The sequence below is a fragment of the Acomys minous genome (assembly GCF_964271855.1).
Source record: "Acomys minous genome assembly, chromosome: 11".
Taxonomy (NCBI): Eukaryota; Metazoa; Chordata; class Mammalia; order Rodentia; family Muridae; genus Acomys; species Acomys minous.
Genome location: NC_140492.1, coordinates 7,438,894 through 7,458,899, shown reverse-complemented (window position 1 = coordinate 7,458,899; position 20,006 = coordinate 7,438,894). Strand labels below are relative to the sequence as shown.

General features: G+C 46.8%; 1 protein-coding gene and 1 long non-coding RNA gene across 4 annotated transcripts in view; one reads left to right on the top strand and one right to left on the bottom strand.

Annotated features, from left to right (window-relative positions):
* PAXBP1 (PAX3 and PAX7 binding protein 1) overlaps positions 1-9,822 on the bottom strand; it is a 30,101-nt gene extending 20,279 nt beyond the window's left edge. For both annotated transcript variants that reach the window (XM_084801504.1, XM_084801505.1), the window contains exons 1-5: positions 9,338-9,822; positions 8,003-8,131; positions 2,448-2,624; positions 1,401-1,622; positions 868-971 (exon numbers count right to left, since the gene is read on the bottom strand). In XM_084801504.1, coding sequence (XP_084657630.1) covers positions 868-971; positions 1,401-1,622; positions 2,448-2,624; positions 8,003-8,131; positions 9,338-9,695 — 990 coding nt within the window. In that variant the 5' untranslated portion in view covers positions 9,696-9,822. The remainder of the gene's footprint in view (positions 1-867; positions 972-1,400; positions 1,623-2,447; positions 2,625-8,002; positions 8,132-9,337) is intronic.
* Positions 9,823-9,875: 53 nt separating this feature from the next.
* On the top strand, positions 9,876-17,068 carry LOC311608893. Of its 2 annotated transcripts, none has more exons than XR_014783173.1 (3): positions 9,876-10,115; positions 13,361-13,654; positions 16,750-17,068. It is a non-coding gene; the product is annotated as an uncharacterized lncRNA (long non-coding RNA). The 2 variants fall into 2 exon arrangements; XR_014783174.1 differs by lacking the exon at positions 16,750-17,068 and adding an exon at positions 14,479-14,812.
* The last annotated feature ends 2,938 nt before the right edge of the window (positions 17,069-20,006 follow it).

Genomic DNA, 20,006 nt, shown 5'->3' with positions numbered 1-20,006 from the left:
ACGTTCGTGTACACACACACACACACACACACACACACACACACACACACACACACCCCTTTAGAGTTATAAACAAAACCAAACAAACAAAACAACAGCAAAAATTATACTATTCCTAAACAGGTAGTTAAAGTAAGTAACTGAACATAGGGTTGTATAAATTCTTAGATCTTGGTAAAATTCAGTTATTTAATCATTAATTCCTAATGATTAAAAAAAAAGTTTCTCAGAGTTTAGAAATGGAAATAAATTTATGATCCAGGTAACATTTTGTATCAGTATAAGTGACTTGCCTACAGTCAGAAAACAAACAGGCAACAAGAGTTTACAGCTAGGACTGCAGTTAGCCCAAGTCTTTCCTCTATACTCTGCTCTCAACGCGACAAGTAAGTGCACACTGTGCAACTTTCTCCTGCCGCTACAGAACACAGGACTGGAATAACTCTGGAAGGGTTTTTTTATCAATCTTATTAGTTTGCACACTCGGGAGACCTGTCTTCAACATTAAAACAGCAGCATCCACAAAAGCCTCACCATCTGGTTCAGGGCAGTAATTTCAGCAGGCACAGAAGCCCTGGAGAGCCCCACACTGAGCATGGGCCGCCTGCTGACTCCTGACTGTGCCTTTGTAATGGGCTCGCAGACCCTGCTGCTCAAAGACTAGCTTGAGAAAATGGACATTTCTCCACCATGCTGACGACAAAAAGAAAAATTCGAAGCAGTTCCTTCTAAAGGCCCTGATCAATACATACAAGCACATGCCAAGTTTCTGACTAGGATACTCAATATGGACTCTGTTTCCACCTTAGCAACAACAAAAAGCCCAACCTACTTCTGCTCTCGCTTTCTAAGTCGCAGTCTTCTTACCTGAGGGATGTTAATTCCTTTCCTAATCTGCTCCTGCTCCCACCGGCTGAGTTCTTCGTCTTGTTCTCCAGTCACTAACGCATCGTCATCACTGCCCTCAATACCTGCAACCAGAACAAAAGAAACCAACATCCAACAGCAGGAAGGGACAGACCCTGCGCTGGCCCCAGCACTGACCCGCCCACAAGCCCACTCTCATCCACCATCTGCTCCTGACTTAGCCTGCGCTAAAGCAGTAGTTAGTGTTACACTGACGCTCTTTGGTTTCTTAATTTCTTTTAAGGTTGACCTCAACTCTACAAAGGGAAAAACAAAACTCATAGCTTAGGAATACTTCAACAATTATACAAACTTATATACAGAAAGTACTTAATTCTGGTTACCAAAAAAATGTTGAGTAAGTACCAGCCATGGAACATACTTGTACTCAAACAAGAACAGTCCTCTAAGACAGAGCAGTTAAAACGTAAGTGTCAGTGTTGGGTCATATTTAAATGCTGCAGCGTGCTGTCTATCAAAACTCGTAAAGTTACCTATTTCCTCAGCAATCTTTTGTCTTTGTGATTTTTCCTTCACAGAAAAAACTATACGACGTTTCTCATCATCATCTTCATCATCACTGGCATCATTCTCATCCTCTCTGACAAGGCGGCCTTTACCAGGCTCATTATCATGAGGAGTGAAATCTCCCAGTTCCCGTGCCATCTGGCGCTTTTTCCTTGCAGCATGTATAAAAGCTGCATCTGGAATTTCTCCTGGAAATAAGTAATAAGAATTATGAACATAGAAACACCAGGGGTATGATGTTTATTTTCTTGAAAACAGTTAGAGTAGAATAATCCAAGACAGTCTTATCAGCATGACAGTCACACTGGCTACTGGTGCCTTCCTACACTCTACATGCAATCTGACTGATGAGCTGGTGTGCAGACTGAATCACAACTGCCCAGCCCAGCACAGGCATCTTTAATTGTTTATAAACATAAGCAATATTTCCTCATAATTTAAAGTTGTCCACGTAAGGCACTGACTTTAAAACTAATTAGCTAGTAATGTATAGATCTGCAAGCAATTTCTTTAAGAAAAACTATAAAGGAAGTATAAACATAAAAATTACAGCAACTAGTTGTTTTCCTGTAGCATCTGCAAAGAGTTAGTCTTTATCTGGTAGAGGGGTTGAAGGAGAAACAGCCTGAGATAGAGAAATCTTTAGGAACATCTGGCATTCCCCTGAGCGCATCTGTTTCACTAAGGAGGGGTTGAGGAGATGGTTTTTCTTCAGAGACTGATTCCTGTCACCCACATGGGTAGCTCATAACTACCTGTAACTCCAGGGGACCCTCCTCAGGGATCTGTACTCACACAAACATACCCACATTTAGATACACATATATGCATATGACTTTTAAAGTATTTTTTAAGTAATAGCAAACTTGGGAAAACTAGAAAACTTTTGGTTCTTCTATTTTCAACATTTACAAATATAGAAGCAACCTGCCTTAAAAAGATGTCCTAATTACAAACAGCACTTCTATCATGGTTACCCGAGGGCCGAGGGCCGAGACACTGCCAATACACACCTGGGCGGAGAACATTCAAAGACGACAAAGCACTGGAGAAGGCACCGCCCGCCTTAGGCTTCTCCTCCTCCCGCTCACTCTCCATGTCCATCTCGTCTTCACCGTGCTCACTGACCACAACTCCATCTTCTTGATTTGTGTCCTTAACGTGACATGTCTTGTCCAGAGGCTGGTCATCTGAATTTTTGAAAAGAGTAATTAAAATATATTTTAAAAAGAAAGTCATAAACTATAAAGGCATTTATTAAATCATGAGCTCAATCCATTAAAATGTACATTATCTCTAGTACTTAAAAATTCAAACATAAATACGAAATATCACAGTAGACAAGTCTGGTAAGAGCAATACAGAGGAAACAGGGATATAATTACATTTTAGTTAATTTTGTGAAATAGTTGGTAAATTTATCAAAATTCATACGTATCTTCCTCTAAAATCTCACTGGTAACACTATTTTTTTAGAGTTTACTTTTATTTTTTAACTATGCAATTATGCACAGAGGTGCATGTCTGCACACAGACATGTGCACACGAGTACAGGTGCCCTCAGGTCAGAGGCATTGAATCCCCGAGCGCTGTCTGTACTCAGGTCCTCTGTAAGAGCAGTATGTGCTCTAACTGGTGAGCCATCTCACCTCTGCCTGTTCACACTTCAAGAAAGTTCTGTTGAGAACAAAATATTTGGTGGTTGAATGACCATATAAATCTGACTTTTTACCCATCATCAGGGAGAAGAGACAGCAACCATGACACCTACTCTGTACAAGCCTGCCTCTGTCACAACTCAGGGTTGAAGGCTGTGCCATGAAGCACAGAAAACCTGGTAGTTCTGTGAGCCCAGAATTGAGACAGAGACAAACTAGAGATTACAAGACACAGCGGAAGGAAGCCCTGGAAAGGCCACATTTTAACATGTGGTCTGAGCTGAAGTTTGACTTAAGACTATATTCACACTATTACTGCCCATCTTTGTGACAAACTGTCCTTGATTCATAATACTGAGAACTAATGGAATTTCTACTTTTACTTGTTCTAGGCAAAAATCATGAAAATCAAGTGCTTTTAGGCCGTGAACCATTGACCTAAATATTACTCATTCTGGGAGCAGTGAGTACAAATTACAGAGTTGAGTGGAACTATTCGAAAAGGAAAGAAGCTTCCTCCATGTGTCACTTCCCAGACTGCTAGCATGCCCTCCTCCTTGGATGGTGCCCTCCCCACATGCAGCAGCTGCGGGCTGAGAGAACTCGGACCATCCTCTTCGGGATGACTAAGGATGCTGTTCTTCCAGGCCCTGCCCTACTCCCAACTGCATGCTGGAGCACAAGGCTTTGAAAATCCGTCAGTCACATGGCTAGATGAAGTACCTCTTTTTATTTAAAATTTTTATTTTGATATTTACTTTTGTGTGTGGGCACATGGTCCATGGCATACATGTAGAGGTCAAAGGACAACCTTCCAGAGTTAATTCTCTCCTTCTACCTATGTGCTGCTAGGGGCTGAACTAAGGCAGACAGGCTTGGCAATGCACACCTATATCCAGAGCCATGTCGCCAGCCTCAATCTGCCTATGCCCTTCTCCTCTAGGCCAGCGGCTTTTCAGACTGAAAACAGATCTGATGCACTGGAACAATGAATGACTATATTTTAACGTCATGTCACTGTTTGCAATTTATTCCTGTAGTAAAATAATAATACACATAACTTGAGATACACCATTTGAAGATGCCTCAGCAGGTAAGCCTTGCAAACCTGACGACCTAAACTTCATCCTCACTACCAATATGGCGGAAGGAGAGAAGTGACTCCTGCAAGTTATCTTCTGCCCTCCACATGTGACATGCACACGCACACACACATTCTAAATAATTTTAACTAAAAAAACCTTTTAAGTGTATAGTTTAGTATTAAATTACATTCACAATACTGTACAACCATCATCATCACTTATTCCCATTACTCTTTACATAGATTTTCCTATAAACTGAAAATCTACGCCTATGAGGCAATAACAGCTTCTGCCCAGGCCCTGGAAGTTCTCGTTCTACCTCTGGGTTTGGTTACCTACGCTTGGTTATCCTCTATAACTGAAACCACACTGTGTCTATTGACAAGTAGCTGTTTTTGATACAGTGTCCCCTAGATTCATTCAATTATAGTCTGTGTCAGACTCTCCCTCTCAAGCGTCAATATTCTATTATATATATTCTATTACATACATACACTCTACATATTAAGCTATTCACCTGCAGATGGACATGCTATTCACGTGCTAGCTGTTGTGGATGCTAGAATGTGAGTACACAAGTCCCTCTTCAAGAACTTGGTTTTGTTTTTAGGTGCGTCACAAGTGGCACTCCTGAGTCTTCTAGTCTATTCATCTACACATCTCTACCTCTATCCAGCTCCAGGCAGCAACTATTCCAGCTATTAATTTTGATTATTCTAAATATCAAGTATCATCAAACAGTATTTGTTGTTCACCTTCCTCACCAACAATATTTAAATATTCCAGTTTCTTTATATTATCAATATTTGCTATTTTCTGAGGGGTTTTTTCTTCATAGGTATAAGGCTAAACAACTATCAGTTGGTTCTCAGTTCAAAGAAAAGTTACCATACATGTGTGTTGTACATTTGTTTATATATAATATAGTATATAGTATAGATATAAAGAATTAGTTTAATACATGCACATATGTAGTTTTTTTTTTCTTCCAGTACTATACCTTGAATTTATGTATATGTTAAGTTCTACAAGGGGCAAATTCAAGTGGGGAGAAGAGAAAAATAAATAGCAAATAGAGCTTATAAAGTGAAATTTGTTATTGTAGATATCATTTCCAATCAACAGTCAAAATCTGTCTTCCGGGAATTTCAGTACATTTCAGGATTCCACTAATTTCACATATACTAGGTTATGACTGAACAAATTACAAGGGCAAAGCATAGTGGCAACACTTTTATTAGTAGCTGCGTTATTCTTTTAGTAATTCTCCAGAGCAATACTAAATTAACATGGTTTAGGACTAAGGGTGTAGCTCAGTCATTATTTGAGTGCCTGAAGCCCTAGGTTTGACCCCCAGGGCCACATGAACTGCTGTGGTGGCCCACACTCCAAGGAGGTAGAGGCAAGATGACCACAACTCAAGGTTACCCTTGCCGACACAGGTTTGAGGCCAGCCTGGAATATGTAAGAGCTTGTCTCAACAAGACTCAGTGAATTTAGGAATGCCACAAAGCCAGGGTTTTCATCAGTGCTGCTTTTGTCTGAGGTAGTTAGTTCATCTTTGCCTACCTAAGTACTTACAGGTACAAAGAGTTCTAGATGATGTGTCAACAACACTTCCAGAACCACAACCTGTGATACGTACCAACAGAGGATCTACCTCTGGGGAGAGCAATGAATTCCCTGAGGAGTATCAGAAGCCAGTGACAGTAGAAGACCAGAAGAGCACAAAAGATGGCTTAAAAACTTCCTATTTACTTCAATTTTGAACCCAACAGTGAGTGGTAGTAAACACACCACCAGGCCTCTCTTAATTTCTACTTTGTGACCTTCTGTGCACTATTCCACTGTACGTGGTACGTACTCAACAACAATGGGGAAAATGGAGCAGCTTCCAAGATGCAAAAATAGTTAGGTTCTTCTAAAAATACTCTTCCTCCCACCTGCCTCCCTGTACTGAACACGACACACAGCAGCTCTCACCTCCCCGGGCACAAAGCTTCAATTTGGCTGCTGCTTCTAATAGCAAAAGCACACATGAAGCACATCAATGCCTCCCTAGGGATGGTTCTCAGAGAAGCCAGTCTCTACATCTTCCCTCACACACAGCAACACCTCGCCACCACCACAACCCGCCACCACCACCACAACACCCCGCCACCATCACAACACCCCGCCGCCACAACACCCCGCCACCACCACCACAACACCCCATCACCACCACCACAACACCCCGCCACCACCACCACAACACCCCATCACCACCACCACAACACCCCGCCACCACCACCACAACACCCCGCCACCACCACCACAACACCCCATCACCACCACCACAACACCCCGCCACCACCACCACAACACCCCATCACCACCACCACAACACCCCGCCACCACCACCACAACACCCCGCCACCACCACCACAACACCCCGCCACCACCACCACAACACCCCGCCACCACAACACCCCGCCGCCACAACACCCCACCACCACAACACCCCACCACCACCACCACCACCACACCCCGCCACCACCACCACCACACCCCGCCACCACCTCCACCACAACAGGGTTTCTCTATGCAGCCCTGGCTGTCCTGGAACTCATGTTGACCAGGCTGGCTTCAAACTCAGAGATCCAGCTGCCTCAGCTTCCCAAGTGCTGGATTAAAGGCACCGGCCACCAAGGTCTGGCAACAGCAACCAGTTCTAACCCACTCACCATTTCCCAGGGCCAGGAAAAGTTATCAATTGTACTCAACTTACTAAAGGCACTATATATGGTTGGCCACCAAGCCTAAACTGTCTTAGGATGCCAGCCTCTCCTGGTGCCATCACCAGGTCACAGTTTCAGAGCTATTTCCTACTGTATCCTGGCTGCCACTACATGCTGCCATTCAAATCCCTTACTACTTTTTAGTGCTCCTTCAAAACCAGTCAACAACTTGTCTTTCACATTTAAACACTAAACTACTTACTTCACAAAGGGCTAGTCAAATGTACCTGGCTCTTGATCCTAGGTGAGATTACCACACTTTCTCCTGTACGGGGAATTCTAATATCCAGCTTCACATCCTACTTTTCCATGAAGTTGTCCTCCTTTTTCTTAAAATGTTTAGTTACCTGAAGACTATTCACTGGACATCCTGCTAACACTTCTGTTGAATACTTAAATAAAAGTCTCCATTACTACATTGCAAATTTGAGATATAATGGCCTGGGAAATAGTTTCTGTCAGTCTACAGAATAAAAGTTTCTCAGAAACATTTGCATGAGGGTATCCTAGATGATAAGGAATGCATACATTAGCCATATAAAATAACTGCTTGAAACATTTTAAATATTGGGCCTAGTTTATTGATACAATGTTTACCTCCAGCAAAAGAGGAAAAAAAATGAGGTGAGGGAAAGATTTGCACTTGAATTTTGAGAGGGCAAAGAATATCTGGTCTCTCCTAGTATCAGATAAGGCTACAGAGTACTGGTGTCATCAGCATTAACTTATAAGATTCCTAGACCTATAGACCTATTTCCAATATGGAAGTGCTACCAGCAAAGGAACTGAAAGCCTGCATCTGTAAAACAGTAGTCCAGGAACTTTCAAGAATAGTCTGTCCCTAGAGCTGAAATGGGAGAACATTCTCCCTTCTCTAGGCTCAACATCAACAAGAACTCAGGAGCAACAAAATGTATGAAAAAATTATAGAACGGTACTGCAATTTAACGTGGACACTGGTCAGCAGAATGAGTTCACCACATACACCGCAAAGCACTGTGAGGAGCTCTCACGTGTCAATCATTTGACAGGACTATCTAATACTCACTGTCAGTGGCAGGGTTGAGTTCTGTCTTGATCCTTGATTTTTCAAGATCTTCTTTATATTCTTTCTTAAGCAATTTAACTATTTTTTTGCTGTAACTTGATTTCTTTACTTTGAAAACTTCTTCATTTTCTTAAAAGAAATGAAATGGCATCTTTAATAAAGGAACCCAGGAAACATTCCCCTTCCCCATGCCCTCCCGCTACTGGAGTTCTCCCAACAGTAGACTCAAAACCTGATCCTGCCAGGCGGATCTCTGAATTCCAGTTCAGCCTGGTCTTCAGAATAAGTTCTAGGACAGCCAGGGCTACATGTCTTTTGAGACCATGTCTCAAAAAACAAAAATCAAAAACAAACAAAAAACCTGCTATCAATTCCAGAAAGTAAATTAAAATATGAAAACTTGAAAAATTTAATAGGTAGCCCAAGAAACTTCACAAATTTGATAATTCTTAACAAATTTGTTGATTTTTGGCTTATTTCATGTATCTGTGGAGAAAAAATGTTTTAATATTCTTAAAATATTAAGAAAGCTAAAACAATATACCTCAAATTACAAAGTTCTGTCAAGTCTGAATAACTGGTCACAATGACAGTTGTCTCAAGACTATACCTAAAGTAAATCCTTTTGAAAAACTACATGAGTGACTTATCCCTCATCTTTGATTTGAAAATCCAAATCAAGAACAAAACACTTCACCAAACTGCCCATGTATCATCAAACCCCAAACCTCCTTCCTCAAACAAAATAAAACGGAGGCCAGAGTTAAACCACCCATCTTTCTAGAAACACGAAAGCATTCTGAAATCATGATGCAAGTATTTAGAAACTCATCCCACTTTTCCTAACATGATCCTGAGGCCCAAGAGAAACACTTGAACACTCTTGGAAAGTTCAGAATTGGATCAAGGGCACTCGGAACTGAAGCCCCAGACCTGTTCGCAGCCCCAGTTTGGGTCCCTTCCCCCCCCCCCCCACTTCAGCAATCCGGCCTCGTTAGCCAAGGATGCCTCAACGGAGACGCCAACAGGTACTGAGAGGCCGGCAGAGGACCAGGCGCAGGCAGTTAGCCGAGAAGACTCGTGCGGTCCGAAACTCGCATGGTAGCAAAGGAGGCGGGCCGGGGAGCATCGGGCCTTCGCTTCCACTCGGGATCGCTCAGCAGAGACAGCTCTGACAGCCCGGAGGAGGGACGGACCGGCCGGCGTAGACCCGGCGGTGGCAGCGCGGGAACGCATCCCCGGGGGCAGAGCAGAAGGCCGGAGGCGGGGAGAGGGGCGCAGCGCCCGGGCGAGCACGGGCTCGGGGTCCGCGTGGGCCCGGCGGGGGCAGCTTACCTTCCTCCTCGTCCTGGAAGCTCAGCAGGCTGGCCCTGGGCACCTCTTTGTTCTCGCGAGGCCTCTTGCGCTGCTTCAGCCCGTTGCCGGGTTCCGCGCCGCCCGGGATGCCGCCCCCGGCCTCCGCGCCCAGGCCCGGGGTGTGCGCGGAGGACGGCGGCGGCGGCGGCGGCGGCGGCCCCGGGCCCAGCAGCGACTCCCCCGCGGGGGCCCGGTCGCCACCGCCAGGGCCCGGCTCTTCGCCTGAGGCCGGCGGCGGCAGCAACGGCGGCGGCTCCTGCTCCTCATCGCGCTCCCGCTCCTCCTCCTCCGAGTCGTTCCGCTTGCGCACGTTCACCCGCCGGGCCTTTCGGAACATCCCAGCAGCCGGCACCGCGCATTCACTTCAGGCTGAGAAGGGGGACCGGGGAAGCGCGGAGACCACGACCGCGCACGCGCACTCTCCACAGCTCCAGCCCGGTCGTCCCGGCGCTCGCTGGCTACCACGCACCGTCGAGTGCGCATGCGCTCTCCTCGCGCTGCCGCCGCCTCCTCCTCCTCCTCCTCCCCCCCCCCCGCATCATTGGGCGGAGTCTCTTTGCACCGCCCTCTATCGGCGTGGAGGACTGTGGGGGGGCACGGAACCCTCCCACTCCCAGGTTGTTCCAAAGGTCACAAAGAGGACCATCGAGATGAGAAGACAGAGTGGTCTGTCGTCCCCGAGGGTGTAGCTGCAATGCGTCTTCCGCGCTTACACGAAGCCGTTACGAGTGGGAACCTCCTACGCAGCGCTCGCACGGTAAACAGTGGCTGGAGGCCCAGGCGAGGCGAAGGGAGGAGGAGGAGTCTGTTAACCGGGGCTTGGGAAGGGAAAGTGTGGCCCCATGGCTACTCTTCTTCCTAATGTCGTGCGGTGATGCTGTCGTCAGCAACTCTATTGATACTTACCCTTTCTACAGCTTTATCTCAATGTAACACTTTCAAAGACATTGGCTCTCTTCCTAGAGAAATACACACTCCCCCCCTCCCCCCCCCCGTCCCCGCCACTGCGAGCCAGCGCTCCCCCCTCCCAAACAATAACAACGAAACGGGCTCACGCACTTAATCTCAGCACTGAGGAGGCAGAGGAAAGTGGACCTCTGTGAGTTCAAGGCCAGCCTGATGTACATAGGGAGTTCCAAGAAAGAAAGAGAGACCCTGTCTATAAATAAATAAATAAATAAATAAATAAATAAATAAATAAGCAAGCAAGCCCCTGCTACTGCAGCCATTCCCAGGCGAGCAAAGTGTTTTGGGGTGGGTTGGTAAGAAAGCCAAGTTTACTAGCAGTATTATAACTAGTTTACGAAGCATAGTGAATTTCGGAAATAGAAGACATTTATGACTTATTTTTCAGACTGTCGCAGAGGAAAAATCTGGAGGCCTTAAGGTGGTTGCCTGAGGTTGAGCTAACACACTTTGCCCTCCTGAGGTTGAGCTAACACACTTTGCCCCTTTCATCACCGAAGTTGAATTTTCCCTTTCCCTCAAGCTTCTCAAGGTGCCTGGGTAGATGTGTTCGTAAAATTATTTACGTGTTTCAAAACTTCCAAAAAATGGGCTTGGAGTGGTGGCTCTTCAGTTTAGATCCAGAGGACCCGGATTGCAGTCTCAGGATCCACACCCACCAGGCAGCTCACGACTGCCTAACTCCGGTTCCAGGGAAGCTGATGCCCTCTTCTGGCCTCTGCATGCATGCAGTGCCCAGATGTGCATGCCAACCTGAATACAGGCTAATAGCACATTGTCTACACATCGTCTGTTAAAAAGGGGAGACTGGTTTAAAATATACGTGTTAGAGGCTAGAGAGATGGCTCAGCACCTTAGAGCACTTTGCGGCTCCTGCAGAGGACCTGCGTTTGGTTCCCAACCCAACATGGCAGCATAAAACTATGAATAGCTCCAGTTGTAGGGGATCCTAAACCCTCTCTGGCCTCCTTGGATGGCAGGCATACACATGGTTCACATCCAAGCATGAAGGCAAATATACATAAACAATAGAACAAGCATTAAATAATATATATTCATTTGGAAGTCATCACAGCGCTAGGATGTAGAGACAGGAAGAGCAGAAGTTCAAGGTTATCTATCCTCCAGGAGGGCCAGCCTGATGTACATGAGACCATGTCTTTTTAAAAAAAGAAAACCAAAACAAAACCAAAAAACCCCTAGACTTCAAACTATGGGAGCTTGGGGCTTGTTGAGTACCTTAAAGAAGAACTAAAGCCTCTCTAAAACGTAATCACCTCATTCTCCCCCTGCCCCCCCCCCCAAAAAAAACCCATGCAAGGAGAGGCTTTCTCTGAAGTTCACCTTTCTGCTTGAAGACAGAGTTCCCAAAAAGGGAGCACAACTGTGAAAGTCCCTCCCTGGGAATCTCAACTAGGGACCATTAGCACCAGAGGAGAGCAGGAGGGATGCCCTGTCGTCCCTTGGATCCCAGTCACCTATTCTGATGTGCGACTCCAACATGACTTCCATCACTTAAGAGGCTACTGCCTGGCAAAATGACCGTTTTTCACCACATTGCCCCACCCACCCCTGCAAGAACCTCATTACCACTTAAGCTCAATTCCTATTCCTCTCTCCTAAAAATGTGTCCTAAAAATCTCATCTCCTTCTCCGAGTCTCGTATTTTATAGAAATTTCTGTATATGCAGGACAGCTTCCTTCCTATTAATCTGTGAGTGTCAATTTATTTTACCCCATTATTGGAATTTCTGAGAGTAGGACTCGCCGCCCTTCTTACACTGTAATCAGCGCCACCCTGAGGAGCTTTGAGGAACTGTCATAATCTATGAGGCTGGATTGCAATTGCTGGGGCCCCAGGTCGCATCTTTTCATTTTGTTAATTCTAGCTTGCCCTGTGTAGAACTTTTACAGTTTGTGCTTGTCCCAGCAAACATGACTGTATCTTTTTGCCTACCCCATGCCCTCCACATTGAAGTAGAAGGTCCCCCATTTCTGTTTCATATAATTTGGTTGTAGAAGAACATTAATTCAGAACATGGCTGTTCTGGCAAAAGATCATATCCAAAGACCTTCTAGGTCCATGTGATCTGGCTGGCAAGAGATCACCTCCAAAGATCTTGTAGGACTGTGTCATCCTGCTGGAATACAAACACGCCTTTAATCCAGGAGATGGGGGCAAACAGATCTGAGTTCAAGGCCAGCCTGGTATAGAGCAAGTATCAAGTAAGTAAAGCTTAAACCCAGGCGTGGTGCTGCATGGATACACACCTTTGATCCCAAACAATGAAGGTAAAGTTAGTTTGTAGAAGGAAGTAGCCATGTTTGAAAGTAACAGAAACAGTAACGAGTCAGAGAAGGAGGTGGCAAAATAAGATAGACACAACTCTCTCTAGAAGAGAGAGGAAAGAGGAGCTATTTAAGAGGCAGTTGGGGCGCTGGAGAGATGGCTCAAGAGGTTAAGAGCACTGGCTGCTCTTCCAAAGGTCCTGAGTTCAGTTCCCAGCAACCTATAACCATCTATAATGAGATCTGATGCCCTCTTCTGGCAGACAGGCACACATGCAGGCAGAACGTTGTGTATGTAATAAATTAAAAAAAAAAAAAAAGAGGCAGTTGTACCAGGAAAGGAATAGAGAGATGGGTTGCTGAGAGAGAACTCAGGTGAAGATGGAATGGGCCAGAAAAATGAGAAGAAGCCAGAAGATTAGAGCTGATTGCTGAGTTAGTTTGAGGCTGAGCAGAGCAACTCCAGGCTGAGAGAGAAGCCAGATTAAAGAAATCAGCTGGGAGAAGAGTTTGATCCAGAACAGCTGAGTTGAACCAGCCAGCCCAGAGCTCAGGAAGAACAAGTAAGGGTGAGCTCATTAAGCAGTAAGTCTCAGAGGCTGAAAACATCCTAGGCCTAGGTTAGATTGTACATACAGAAGCTAGAAGCTTCCAGGACTAAGTCAGCAGAAGGAGGCAGTCAGCCTCCCAGGTAGCAGCTGAGCCAGGAGAATAGAAGTTACTTTTACGTTTGGTTCTTTTTTCCAGTTCTCTTGGGTTATACTTGAGATCGGCCCTCATAGGACCCAGGTGTGCAGCTAAAAGCTTCCTCTCCAGCCCTTTTCTCGGAGAACAGGAAAAGTTAGTATCATGTGGCTTCTATTCTCCTCGCATTGCTCCCAGTTCTCATGTTCTGGCTGCTCAGCATTGGTGGAGCTCTGATCGCAGCATGCGTGGTGAAACTGAACTCACATTTTCAATAACAAAAGATTCAAATTGTGCCTGGTCAGCCTTCCGACGCCTGCAGCCTGAGATAGCCTTGAAGTAACAGATACAGCAAAGGTAAGTAAGACCTGTGAGCAGAGTGTGGGTGAGGACACTGCCTGCCACGTACAGGGCCCTGCTGAGTCCCCAGAACGTCAAGGGGGAAAAAGGCAGAATATGTTGCACTATCGCCCTGAAGCTTTAAAAAGATGTATTATAAAACTGCTGGTTGGATGTGTATAGGAGGGAAAGCACTCATTTTAAACATTAAAGATAAGAAAAAATGTTTATAAGTTTACCGGTCTGTCTATTCAGGTAGTAAAAGGGCAAAGTTAAACATTAAGCATTATCTTACTGCCTGAGTAGGCCAAAGTTCCCTCTACCAGACATTGCAGACCTGGTGCAAATTAAGTTCTGGAAACCTAATAGTGGCTTGAGGCTCCTGTCAGCTGATACATCAGAAAGAAATGATTTGCAAAAGCACTGCCATGCTTTGGGTGTGCAACTGACCAATTTATGTTACTACATTATTACACCTCCCATTGTTGCTACAGGACTGTTACATCAGTTGTTCTGTTCAAACTAATCAGTTGTTTTTCAAGTGATATTTTCAAGGAATGATGTCAGTTTGGTTACCCTCCCCCTGCAAAATCATAACTCCACATGATCAATTGACTCATAAATTTTGACAAAATAGTCGAGTCAGTTTGACTTGCTGACTCAGCCTTAGACCGTAGGATGGAGACCAGATTTTACCAAATACAAGGCTTTGAACTGCTGAAAAAATAATTCTACTTATCTGCCAAATGCAATTGACAGGGACAGCCCGTTCCAATAAAGTGACAGTATGTGCATTGGTGGACAAAATAGTCCCCTAAGAGTATGTCTTTATTTCTCCTTAGAACTAAGGTGAGGAAATGTGGAACTTCTATCAATAACGACTGTGCGATATGGTGCTGTATGTGTTTTCATGCTCTTATTTGGCAAACTAAAATGGAGCAAAAGCTGAGCCCTTCCACACTTGTATGTGTTTTATATTTGTCAGGTGAAATCATGTGTTCTAGAACCCTGAACTTTGTCCTTTTTAAGATAAGTATAATTCTGGAATTTTAAAATTTTTATTTATTTTTTACTTTTTATTGGTTCTTTGTGAATTTCACAACATGCACCCAAATCCCATTCATCTCTCTGACCCCTTATACCTGCCTCTGCCCTTACAACCCACCTACCCCCCCCCCCCAAAAAAAAAGAAAAAATAATCTGGCTGTGGCATCTGTAGTGTGTCCCACAGTATACCCCTTTGTCCACACTTCTTTGCTTGCAAATGTTCATTGTGACAAATCATTGGTCTGGTCCAAGGCCTCTGGCTTCTGCTACACCATCAATACTGGATCCTCACTGGGACTCCTCTTAGATAGCTTGTGGTTGCCCTGTGTCATGGAGCTCTGCAGCATTGGACCTGGAGGACCAACCCCCTCACGTGCTTCAGCAGTCATAGATGGGGTAGATGCTGGAGTGGGCCAACTCAAAGCCCTGGATCTGGGCCTGGGAGGTATCTGAGCTGGTCAACTGGCCAGCTCTCCTGCACCTACACCACCCAGAGTGAGCTCTCCAGCACTACCCCAGCTAGCTCATCCAATGCCTCAGCAAGCAAGTGGCAGAGCCAAGTCTCCAGCTCTCATGCCCCCCTGGCAGACCCACCTGCACCTACACCATAAGGGCCAGATCTACTGTGCTGCCCAGATGGGGTGCAGGCCCCACTCTTCTGAGTGGTGCAGTAAGCAAGGGGCTGGTACAGCTTTCTCACTTTCAAGCCCTCAAGGCTGGCTCACCTGCAAACACCCCCCCCCCACCCGCCAATCAGGGACAATCTACTGCCCCGCCCAGGCAAGGTATGGGCCTCACTTTTCCTGAGTGTTGTAGCAAGTGAGAGGGAAAGGCCAGCTTTCTTGCTCTCATAACTCTGGGGTCAGCTCTTCCACCTGCTGCAGGTGCAAGGAGCAAGGGTAGGGGAGAGCCTTTCTCTCTTGCTCACACTGCCACATGACAGACAACTTGCCGGACCGGCTCTCCCAGGCTCAGAGTCAGATCTACTGTGCTGCTCCAGGCAAGGTGCAGGGCCTGCTCTCTGGAATACTGCAACAGGGACAGGATCAACTCTCCTGATCTCCTGATCCCAGGGGCCAGCTCTCCTGCTATCCTGAGCCAGGCTAGCCTCAAACTCAGAGATCTGCCTGCTCCTGCCTCCCAAGTGCTGAGATGAAAGATATGCACCATCACTGCCTGGCTTAATAATTCTAATTAAAAAAAAAAAAAGAAATGTATTCAGTTACATTTAATTAAATGTTTTCAGATCTTACCTCACTAATAGCATTCTGTATTTAAAGTGTAAGCTTTGTGGGAAAGGGGGCTTTTAAGCTTATTTTTACTGTTTTTCAGTTGTCTGTGTGTTGTGGGTAGGGTGTACACATTAGTGTACATTATGGGGAGTTCAGGAGAGGGAATCAGATCTTTGGGAGTTGACGTTACAGGGGATGGTGAGCTAGCCAGTATGGGTTCTGGGAATCTAATTCTGGTCCTCTACAAAAGCAATAAGTCCTCTTAACCCCCAAACCATCTCTTCAGCTCCAGAAGAGATGTTAGAGTTTATTCAGTGCTTCATAGAAGCTAAAATGCATTTGGCATGTGTAGGCACTTGGCATATATTCTGTTTACCTGGGGAAATAATTTACTTTGTGTCGATATAAATAACTTTTGTATCTTAGATACCTTAATACCAAAACATTATACCAATGTATGTGTTACAATCTACCAAAGTTGCTAGGTTCTTCAATTAGTTATAGACAGCTTCCCTTCACCTCTGTCAACTTCTGCCTCCAAAGAGAAATAATACAGATGGCAGAAAGAATGGTCATGTTGTCCTGACTGGGAAAGGGGGAGGTGACAGTGTCCTGATAGATCTGAAGTAAGCCAGTGAGGTTTCCCCGAGCTTCTCCATTTGAAACAGAGGCAGTGTCTGGGCCTGCAGCGGACTCAGCAGCTATGGGACACCTAGAAGCTAGTACCTGTGGTGGCTGGTCTTGCTTGTCAGCTGGAATGAACCACAATCCAGTTAGGGAGGGCACCTGTGAGAAATTTCCTATAATATTTGAAGTGAGTGAATCTACTTCTAGTCTGGACCTGTGAGGTAAGAAGACCCGTGTCTTTGACCTGGATCTTGAGGCAGGAAGACACCTCTAATCTGGGCCATGGCTGCTGCTAGAAGTCTGTGTAAGGAAGTGGAAGCGGGAAGCTTTGCTCGTCCCCTGCTAGCACATGCATTCCTTCCCTGCGTTAGAGACGACTTCTTTAGTATCCCGCAGGTACTGAAGAGACGCGCAGCCTGTGGGCCTGAGCAGCTGCTGGATGCTTGGACTTGACGTTCACAGCTAGTCATAGTTTGGGTTGGCTGGATTGCAGCGCTTAGATCATTCCAATAAATTCCCTTTATATATATATTCATCCCATGAGCTCTGTGATTCTAGAGAACCCTGACTAATACCCCATGGAAACCTGGGAATCAGAAAAACTAGCTAGTGAGGCAGGAGAGGAGGGCAGGCCAGGCACAGAGTGCATGAGAGAACAGGCCCTGTTCTCAGGAGCCCCTGCAGTTGGGGGGACTGTCCATGGGGGCCCTGGAACCCTAATGCAGTTGGGGAGACTGTCTGTGGGGGCCCTGGAACCCTAATGAAGTTGGGAGGACTGTCTGTGGGGGCCCTGGAACCCTAATGAAGTTGGGAGGACTGTCTGTGGGGGCCCTGGAACCCTAATGAAGTTGGGGGGACTGTCTGTGGGGGCCCTGGAACCCTAATGAAGTTGGGGGGACTGTCTGTGGGGGCCCTGGAACCCTAATGCAGTTGGGGGGACTGTCCATGGGGGCCCTGGAACCCTTATGCAGTTGGGGGGACTGTCTGTGGGGGCCCTGGAACCCTAATGAAGTTGGGGGGGACTGTCTGTGGGGGCCCTGGAACCCTAATGCAGTTGGGGAGACTGTCTGTGGGGGCCCTGGAACCCTTATGCAGTTGGGGGGACTGTCTGTGGGGGCCCTGGAACCCTAATGCAGTTGGGGGGACTGTCTGTGTGGGCCCTGGAACCCTTATGCAGTTGGGGGGACTGTCTGTGGGGGCCCTGGAACCCTTATGCAGTTGGGGGGACTGTGGGGGCCCTGGAACCCTAATGCAGTTGGGGGGACTGTCTGTGGGGGCCCTGGAACCCTTATGCAGTTGGGGGGACTGTGGGGGCCCTGGAACCCTTATGCAGTTGGGGGGACTGTCTGTGGGGGCCCTGGAACCCTAATGCAGTTGGGGGGGACTGTGTGGGGGCCCTGGAACCCTTATGCAGTTGGGGGGACTGTCTGTGGGGGCCCTGGAACCCTAATGCAGTTGGGGGGACTGTCTGTGGGGGCCCTGGAACCCTTATGCAGTTGGGGGGACTGTCTGTGGGGGCCCTGGAACCCTTATGCAGTTGGGGGGACTGTGGGGGCCCTGGAACCCTAATGCAGTTGGGGGGACTGTCTGTGGGGGCCCTGGAACCCTTATGCAGTTGGGGGGACTGTGGGGGCCCTGGAACCCTTATGCAGTTGGGGGGACTGTCTGTGGGGGCCCTGGAACCCTTATGCAGTTGGGGGGACTGTCTGTGGGGGCCCTGGAACCCTAATGCAGTTGGGGGGACTGTCTGTGGGGGCCCTGGAACCCTTATGCAGTTGAGGCGACTATCCGTGGGGGCCCTGGAACCCTTATGCAGTTGAGGCGACTGTCCGTGGGGGCCCTGGAACCCTAATGCAGTTGGGGGGACTGTGGGGGCCCTGGAACCCTAATGCAGTTGGGGGGACTGTGGGGGCCCTGGAACCCTTATGCAATTGGGGGGACTGTTTGTGGGGGCCCTGGAACCCTTATGCAATTGGGGGGACTGTCCATGGGGGCCCTGGAACCCTTATGCAGTTGGGGGGGACTGTGTGGGGGCCCTGGAATCCTTATGCAGTTGGGGGGGACTGTGTGGGGGCCCTGGAACCCTTATGCAGTTGGGGGGGACTGTGTGGGGGCCCTGGAACCCTTATGCAGTTGGGAGGACTGTCTGTGGGGGCCCTGGAACCCTTATGCAGTTGGGAGGACTGTCTGTGGGGGCCCTGGAACCCTTATGCAGTTGGGGGGACTGTCTGTGGGGGTCCTGGAACCCTTATGCAGTTGAGGGGACTCCATGGGGGCCCTGGAACCCTAATGCAGTTGGGGGGACTGTCCATGGGGGCCCTGGAACCCTAATGCAGTTGGGGGGACTGTCCGTGGGGGCCCTGGAACCCTAATGCTTTCCCTTTTTCTTTTGTTGTAGTTGTTAACATTTTATTTTGTTGTGTGAATTTACTTAGAATATATCAAATTTTAAAAACTTAGGACCTAAGCAGAGGCAGATGGAGCTATGTGAGTTCCAGCCAGTCTGGTCTACATAAGTTCTAGACCAACCAGGACTACGGAGAACCTCTACCAAAACAATGATAAACACACCAGTCTTAGAACCATGAGGTTCTAACAAAATCAGTATTTACATTTTTATATTATTTTTATCTCTTCAATTATAAATAACTTTTAGAAGTTTACTAGCTTAATGACATTTCAGATGTACCTCTCGCTCAGCTAAAAATACTTTGAGAGATGCAGTTGCTGCAAGCAGCTTCTGAGTAGAGAGGAATACCTCCATCCACAGCACGGGACTGGAAGAACTTGCTAATGTCCTGTAAAAGTAACGTTATTCTCCTGGCTCAGTTGTCATCTGGGAGGCTTACTGCCTCCTCCTGCTAACCTAGGCCTAGTCCTGGAAGCTTCTAGCCTCCATACAATCTAATCTAGGCCTAGAATGTTTCAGCCTCTGAGACTTGCTGCTTAATAAGCTCACCCTTACTTGTTTTTTCTGAGCTCTGGGCTGGCTGCTTAAACGCAGCTGTTCTGGCTCAAACTCTTCTCCCAGCTGACTTCTCTCTCGGGCTGGAATTGCTCTGCGTGGCCTCAAACTAATTCAGCTATCTGCTCTAATCTTCTGGCTTCTTCTCATTTTCTGGTTTGTTCCATCTTCACCTGAGTCCTCTCTCTGCAACCCATCTCTCTATTACTGTCCTGGTAGAACTGCTTCCTCTCTGTAAAACTGCCTCTTACGTAGCTTCCTTGTTCTCTCTCTTCAAGAGAGAGCTGTTCATATCTTATTCTGTCTAGTCTTTCTCTGACTCACCACTCTTTCTGCCATTCAATTAGACGTCACTTTCAAACATGGGCGCTTCCTTCCACAAACTACCTTTACCGTCGTTTGGGATTAAAGGCATGTATCACCATGCCTGGATCTAAGCTTTCCTTTGCCTGATACTTGCTCTAGACCAGGCTAGCCTTGAACTCACATCTGTTTGCCT